This window comes from Frieseomelitta varia, unplaced genomic scaffold (genome assembly GCF_011392965.1).
Source record: "Frieseomelitta varia isolate USP_RPSP 00005682 unplaced genomic scaffold, Fvar_1.2 scaffold_560, whole genome shotgun sequence".
Lineage (NCBI taxonomy): Eukaryota > Metazoa > Arthropoda > Insecta > Hymenoptera > Apidae > Frieseomelitta > Frieseomelitta varia.
In genome coordinates, this window is record NW_025110324.1 from 236,277 (window position 1) to 244,359 (window position 8,083).

At 25.6% G+C, this 8,083-nt stretch overlaps 2 protein-coding genes across 4 annotated transcripts in view; both read left to right on the forward strand.

Annotated features, from left to right (window-relative positions):
* LOC122533890 overlaps positions 1-2,816 on the forward strand; it is a 32,619-nt gene extending 29,803 nt beyond the window's left edge. The window contains exon 11 of the mRNA XM_043664020.1: positions 2,771-2,816. The gene's annotated coding sequence lies outside the window, so the exon portion shown is untranslated. The remainder of the gene's footprint in view (positions 1-2,770) is intronic.
* LOC122533891 (probable endochitinase) lies at positions 864-6,721 on the forward strand. Of its 3 annotated transcripts, XM_043664023.1 has the most exons (3): positions 864-1,194; positions 2,648-2,654; positions 6,492-6,721. In XM_043664023.1, exons 1-3 carry the CDS (start codon positions 938-940, stop codon positions 6,684-6,686), a joined length of 459 nt encoding a protein of 152 aa, XP_043519958.1. In that variant the 5' UTR covers positions 864-937; the 3' UTR covers positions 6,687-6,721. The 3 variants fall into 3 exon arrangements, with proteins under 3 accessions (XP_043519958.1, XP_043519956.1, XP_043519957.1); XM_043664021.1 differs by lacking the exon at positions 2,648-2,654 and having other exon boundaries at positions 864-1,224; positions 6,461-6,721; XM_043664022.1 differs by lacking the exons at positions 864-1,194; positions 2,648-2,654 and having other exon boundaries at positions 6,125-6,721.
* Positions 6,722-8,083: the final 1,362 nt, after the last annotated feature.

An 8,083-nucleotide genomic window follows, 5' to 3' on the forward strand; every position in this document is an offset into this window, starting at 1 on the left:
TTTATATCTAAAACAAGTTTTATAAAATATAACGAAACTTGAATAGATATCAAAATAGATATCATTTCAGACAACTAAATTTCAATTAATTGGACATATTAGTGACACTTCAATACTAAATTGTGAGATAATCAAAAGAAAACTGAAATATAGAAAATCCACTTCCTTCGATATGATAATTTTTCAAAAATTTTGTGATATTTTTCATTGCGTCTATTAACGTCTGACAAATATATTATGTATATAAGTTGTTTGCTGAATTTCAATGCTTACAATGGGCCTAAATAAAGATTCATTATACATATTTAAATAAAACTATTAATGAAAACGATCATAAAGTATGTATTTCAATGAAGTATGCCAGTTTTGTATTACATCATGAATGATAATAGAATTTAGGCCAAAATGATTGTTATTATAATGATATAATATAGAACAATATAACATGTCATATTTCGCAGAAAGACTTGGAACGGCGCAAGTAACTAAAAGTACAAAAATATATTAAAAATGTTAGATGCTCATATTTGAACTATATGAAACGTATATTATTTGTAATAAAAAACTTCACATTATTAACTATAACTTTTGGAAACATTTTGAAGCGACTGTTCCAATTGTACGTTTTTGTATTATTCACAAAGAAGCAATAATAGTTCTCATATCTCTTTCACTTATATAAACAAAGTCATAAAATATTATGAGATACTTTTAATTCACATTTTCTCAGAATTTAGCAGATATATACGCCATATATATACACTGCAATGAAACAATAAATTCAACAAGGGTTATATATTCGGTCTTTAGCAGATATATACACTGCAATGAAACAATAAATTCAACAAGGGTTATATATTCGTTCTTAAACCAAGGAACATATTCTCTTTGATTCTTGGCAAAGTATAATTTTCTACACATCAGTGCAATACGCAAAATGAACATATTCTTCGTTGTGATTGGAATTCTTCTCATCTTTAATTCGATTTCCATTGGATTATCATTAACTCCTTCTAATCGAAATTGTACAACAGTAGAACCAACTGCAATTGACGATGCAGAGTGTAAAAAATATTACATATGTATTTATGATGATACGGGATCATTGGTCTCGTACGATACATCATGTCCAACTTCGATGGTATTTGACCCTTCGATCAAAAATTGCGTACCATCTATGAACTTTGTTTGTAAAACAAACTTAACAAGTGCAACAGCAAGTACAAAACTAATTAGAGCATCAGAGCCATGCAATGGTAGATTTCCAGTGACAGGAGATGCTCCGTGTAAGTATTATAGATTCTGTTACACAGATGGTGTAACCACCATTACATATCCTAAGTTGAAGTGTCCAAATGAGCTGCAATTTAATTCAATAACGCAAAGATGTGTATCACCTTGTGCAATTCCTAATAAATGTCCACCATGTTCATAAACTAAATAACTATAACTAAATAAATTATAATAGAAAAACAATTGTTTTCAAATAGTTTATAATTGTTTATTAAACTTTCAGTGTATACAATAAATACAATAAATTCAATAATCGTTATTTTGAAACTAATAATTGTTATTTGAAAACAATTTACGATTGTAAAATTTTATTTGTGCATATATCTAAGTTATAAATGCGAATATTTGATCATATTTGAATTTATATATATATAAGTATTATATGTAAGATATAAATAAAAGACATGTTGCATATTATAATATTTAATAAGATATACATTGTGTTTTATTATTTTGTTTCAATAAGATTTCTATTAATTTATTCTACTAATAGTTATCAAAAATATATGTTATCCCAACAATTCCGTAAATTTATAATAATATCTACACAATTCCAATACTGGTAATTCATGAGTAAAAATAAATCGAAAATGTGAAATTTTTTTCATACAATACTTTATTTAAATAGATACTTACATTCTATTGAAGCGAAAAGCCTTAGTTAGATATTTTAAAAATCTGTAATTTAATATCGGCGAATATATTTTTATCTGTAATAGAGCGTTTATTTTATTGATTAGAAATACTATGTTAAAAATTAAAAAATTAATAATAATACGAAATATTCTCTTGGTATTCTATCACTGCTTACATCGTAATCTGTCACCAACTTGTTTTTTAAAATTCTTTATATGAAAAATCATTTAGATTATCTAAATTAAATATTTTTTCATTTAAATTTGTTTCATTCAGTGATTTATAATATTATCTTAAAATTCGCATTATCACGTTATCAATTATTTTTTGAAAAATAATAATTAATACTCAACGAAATTCTTGATAAAATTATTTATTACATTCCTATAGATTGTTAACTTCTTGAAAGTTCCTTACTTCACGACTGTATCATACGTGATTAGACAAAAATTTTATGATTTTGATAATGGAACAACAAACGAATCTGTTTAGTCGCCTATTTACTTTGTATAATACTCTGTATCACAGTGACGATCTAACAGGATGTAACAAATAAAGTATATTGTAATTAGAAAAGATATATATTATAATATATGTAATGTTATTGTATATTATTATTATTATTGAAAGTTGCATAATTATTGTAAATAATATTTGCGAATTTAGATCTTCTTTTATCACGGATTGTAATACTGAAATACAAAATATTTAATAAATCATTTGCAGATTTCAAAGTGATTATATATATATATTAATTTTTTTATTCAAATATTTTAATAATTTTAATGATTCTCATTAAATGCCGCATAAACCACATATTTATATTTCTATGTATACATATTTATTTTTGAATAACTGTGATAATACAGTTTATAAAACATTACAAACTACCATTATATGCTAATCAAACTATTAGTATAATCACATTAATTCCCTTTTTAAGGGAACCACAAATCTTTATGATAGAAATATAAATATTGCATTTAAAAACAATTACAAAAGTAAATATTAATAGTATATATTAATGCCAAAAGTACGTACTATTGACATGAAGGTGCTAATTAAGAACAATTAAAAATATTTATTAAAAATCTTGTTTCTAATTTTTAATTTAAAATACGTTCTATATACGAAAAGTATATTTATATAAGTATATTTTTTTTTATTTCAATTATCGATTATGTAAAATAGTATCGTTATAAGAAAACAATGTTCACTAAAATTTTCATACAATTAATTTAAGAAGCATACAGTAGCAGATCATTTCTTCAAACGAATTTTTTCCTGACGAATAGAACTATACTAGAAATTATCCGCCAGGTATGAATAGACATTGCATCTTACGGACTTTCGTGGCCCGTGACCTGAAGTACCGACAAACTAAAAAATCATGTAACGACATCTACTTCTGCTTGAACCAGTATAGTGACGCCTCTACTTCCGCTCAATCATTCCGCCAAAAGGTACGTTTCCGGTAGATGGACAGCGCTACTTTTTACAGAGCAAGAAACTAGAAAAGCGCGGTAAAAATCTTCTTGCTTCTCGATCGCTTAACGGAAAGTCTTATCCGAATAATCGCCGAGCCTTATCATAGCAACCGCTAAGCGAACAAATACGTGTAGCCGAAATAATACATCGCAACAAGTGAACATATTCGTTGCATATATATATTTATATCAATTTGTGGGTACTCGGATCGCGTGAATTATCGACACAGTACCTACAATCACTGGTTTTTTAGCGCACTCTACGTTTAAACAACGATGAGTTGGGAAACTAGTGAATGCTCCAGTAACATGATTTTTTTAGATCCATTGCAGTGTTATCAAACTTTCATTACCGAAATGTGAAGTTAGTAACTAACAGAAATTACTGTGATACTGTGTATCAGAAAAGGCTCTATCCATTTTTTACAACTTTTTTCAATATATAGTAAATTAAAATTTTAAAATTATTAATACATGGTTTTATGTATAAACGATTTATATTTTATTAAACATTCTTAAAAACAATTTTTAACTAACTAAATTTTAAATTATTTTAAATTATTATTAATATTAAAATATTAAAATATATATTTCCTCATTTATGTATTCCTTATAATTACATATTCAAATTTATATTAAATTTTTAACAATTTTATTATAACTATGCAGTTCATTGGTTATGACAAATAATTCTATAATTCTAATTGAATTCTATAATTCAATAGTTAAAAATTACGTTTATTAATTAAAATATTCAAAATTTTTCTAAAAACCTTGTCTATCAATATTACATAACAAAACTTTGTTATTTATTTAAATAAATTATCATCTTTCGAAATTAAATTTTCAATACTGAAAAATAATTAGTTACAAAATTAAATTTTTAATAATGAATCATACATTTTATTTTATTATTTTATTTAGTATCTATAATAGATATATACTTAATATATAGATAGTTTATATATGAATAGTATTGTAGCGGCTAGCCACATGTTCGAAAAAGTTATTTTTCTAGAACGAGAAAGTTAGAAAAATTTACGACACACGCGTCAACGAAGCTATTGAATTGAGAAAGCCAAGTTCTGTTCTTTCAATGTGTAGAACAATATTGTCCTTTAAGTTTTAGTGAAAGGTTATAATAGCATTTGCTAGCGTCATCCGTGATTTCCGAGGGTCAACACGCAAGTGTCAATATGCTCTATGTGTCATACGGCCTATCTGTCATATGTTCTATGACCAGGAGCCATCCCACTACTTTCAAAATTATTATAATAGTCCATATAAATACAGCCCTAAAAATAAAGAAGACAGTCAGTCTGTGAAATCTAGAACTTCATTCTTTTTCATTCTGTCCCATCTCGTCGCTCATCTGTTTTTTTGGGAATTCAACCGGATTTCCACTGTGACACAAGCTGAGAGGTTTATGAAACATTAGCTCGCCAGTGTAGAGTTGGGCCCGGAACTCCGCTGTGTCACCAACAATTAAGTTTCAAATGTTGCAAACATGAATAAGTAAAAGTCATATGGAGATCAATTACGTTTATTTAAAAATTAAAATTAAAATCAATTTTTGCGGTAACAAATATGTTTTAGAATGTATAGAACATATCCTGTTAACATGACATGTTCTAATACCGGATGTATAAGATAGAAGATAAGAGAAGGAGATAAGAGGAACATAAAAATTATTGACTGTACGAGATTATTTTGTTTGATACCTTAAAATATGCTTATTACATACGCAATAAAAGACTTAATCATTTAGAGAACAGTATTGTGAGACAATCAAAAGAAAATTTATTTCCTTTGATATGACAATTTTTCCAAAATTTTGTGATAATTTTGATTGCGTCTATTAACGTCTGACAAATATATTATTTATATAAGTTGTTTGCTGTTTCAATGCCTACAATATCTTGATAAAAATTTATTATACATATTGTATATTTAAATAAAACTATTAATGAAAACGATCATAAAGTTTATATTTCAATGAAGTATGTCTCAATTTTGTATTACATTATGAATGATAATAGAATTTAGGCCAAAATGATTGTTATTATAATGATATAATATAGAGCAATATAACAAGTATACATTTACCATAATAGGGTCAAGAACAAACTTACTAAATTTTTGGAAATCATTATCTCGCTTGAAATTTTGTTTGCAAAAAAAATTTCATATATTCAATATTATACTGACAATGAGTTACATATAATGAAAATATTTTTTTTCCCGTATACAGAGCGGGTACAAGAAAATGTTACAAATTATTAATTCTGAGAACATTACAGATATTGATTTCAAGTTTTACAAGTTTTCGAGATCATATTTCGCAGAAAGGCTTGAAACTACGTAAATAACTAAAAGTATAAAAATATGTTAAAAATGCTGGATATATCATTTAGCATATTTGACCAATATAAAAAGTATATTATTTATAATAAAAGACTTACTACATTATTATTATTACATTATTAACTATAACTTTTGGAAACATTTGAAGCGACTGTTTTAATTGTACGTTTATTCACGAAGAAGCAATAATAGTTCTCATATCTTTTTCACTTATAAACATAAATTATAAAGTATTATGAGATACGTTCAGTTCACATTTTCTCAGATTTGACAGATATATTCGCCATAATACACTGCAATAAAACAATAAATTCAACGAGGGTTATATATTTGCCCCAGTTCTTAAACCAAGAAACATATTCTGTTTGATTCTTGGCAAAGTATAATTTTCTACAGATCAGTGCAACACGCAAAATGAACATATTCTTCGTTGTGATTGGAATTCTTCTCATCTTTAATTCAATTCCCATTGGATTATCGTTAACTCCTACTAATCGAAAGTGTACAACATTGCTACAAACAACTGCAATTGACGATGTAGACTGTAAAAAATATTACATATGTCTTTATGATGAAACTGGATCATTGGTCGCGTACGATACATCGTGTCTAGCTTCGCAGTCATTTGATCCTTCGGCCGGAACTTGTGTACCATCTGCGAACTATGTTTGTAAAACAACTACAACAACTACAACAAGTACAACACCACGTACAACACCAACGCCATGTAATGGTAGATTCCAAATAATAGGAGGTACTTGTCAGGACTATTATTTCTGTTACACAGATGCTGTAACCACCATCAAATATAATTTGACATGTCCAAATAATCTGCAATTTAATCCAATAACGCAAAAATGTGTATCACCTTGTTCAAGTCCTGATAAATGTCCACCATGTTTATGAACTAAATAACTATAACTAAATGAATTATAATAGAAAAACAATTTTTTTCAAATAGTTTATAATTGTTTATTAAACTTTCAGTGTATACAATAAATACAATAAATTCAATAATCGTTATTTTGGAACTAATAATTGTTATTTGAATACAATTTACGATAGTAAAATTTTATTTGTGCATATATCTAAGTTATAAATGCGAATATTTGATCATATTTGAATTTATATATATATAAGTATTATATGTAAGATATAAATAAAAGAGATGTTGCATATTATAATATTTAATAAGATATACATTATGTTTTATTATTTTGTTTCAATAAGATTTCTATTAATTTATTCTACTAATAGTTATCAAAAATATATAAGTTATCCCAACAATTCCGTAAATTTATAATAATATCTACACAATTCCATACTGGTAATTCATGAGTAAAAATAAATCAAAAATGTGAAATTTTTTCATACAATACTTTATTTAAATAGATACTTACATTCTATTGAAGCGAAAAGCCTTAGTTAGATATTTTAAAAAACTGTAATTTAATATCGGTGAATATATTTTTATCTGTAAAAGGGCGTTTATTTTATCGATTAGAAATACAATGTTAAAAATTAAAAAATTAATAATAATACGAAATATTCTCTTGGTATCCTATCACTGCTTACATCGTAATCTGTCACCAACTTGTTTTTTAAAATTTTTAAAATTTTATGTGAAAAGTCATTTAGATTATCTAAATTAAATATTTTTTCGTTTAAATTTGTTTCATTCAGTGATTTATAATATTATCCTAAAATTCGCATTATCACGTGAAAAAGTATTTTTTGAAAAATAACAATTAATGCTCAATGAAATTCTTGATAAAATTATTTATTACATTCCTATACATTGCTAACTTCTTGAAAGTTCCTTACTTCACGACTGTATCATACGTGATTAGACAAAAATTTTGTGAGTTTGATAATGAAACAACGAACGAATCTGTTTAGTCGCCTATTTACTTTGTATAATACTCTGTGTAATATCACAGTGACGATCTAACAGGATGTAACAAATAAAGTATATTATAATTAGAAAAGAGTTATATATTATATATATTATAATATATGTAATGTTATTGTATATTATTATTATTATTATTAAAAGTTGCATAATTATTTTAAATAATATTTGCGAATTTATATCTTGGATATTTATATCACGGATTGTAATACTGAAACATCTAATACTTCATACATATAAATACAAAATATTTAATAAATCATTTGCAAATTTCAAAGTGATTACATATATATCTATTAATTCAATTTTTAATCAAATATTGAGTCTCATTAAATGCAGGATAAACCACGTATTTCGTTATATTTTTATGTATACTTTCTTATTTTTGAAT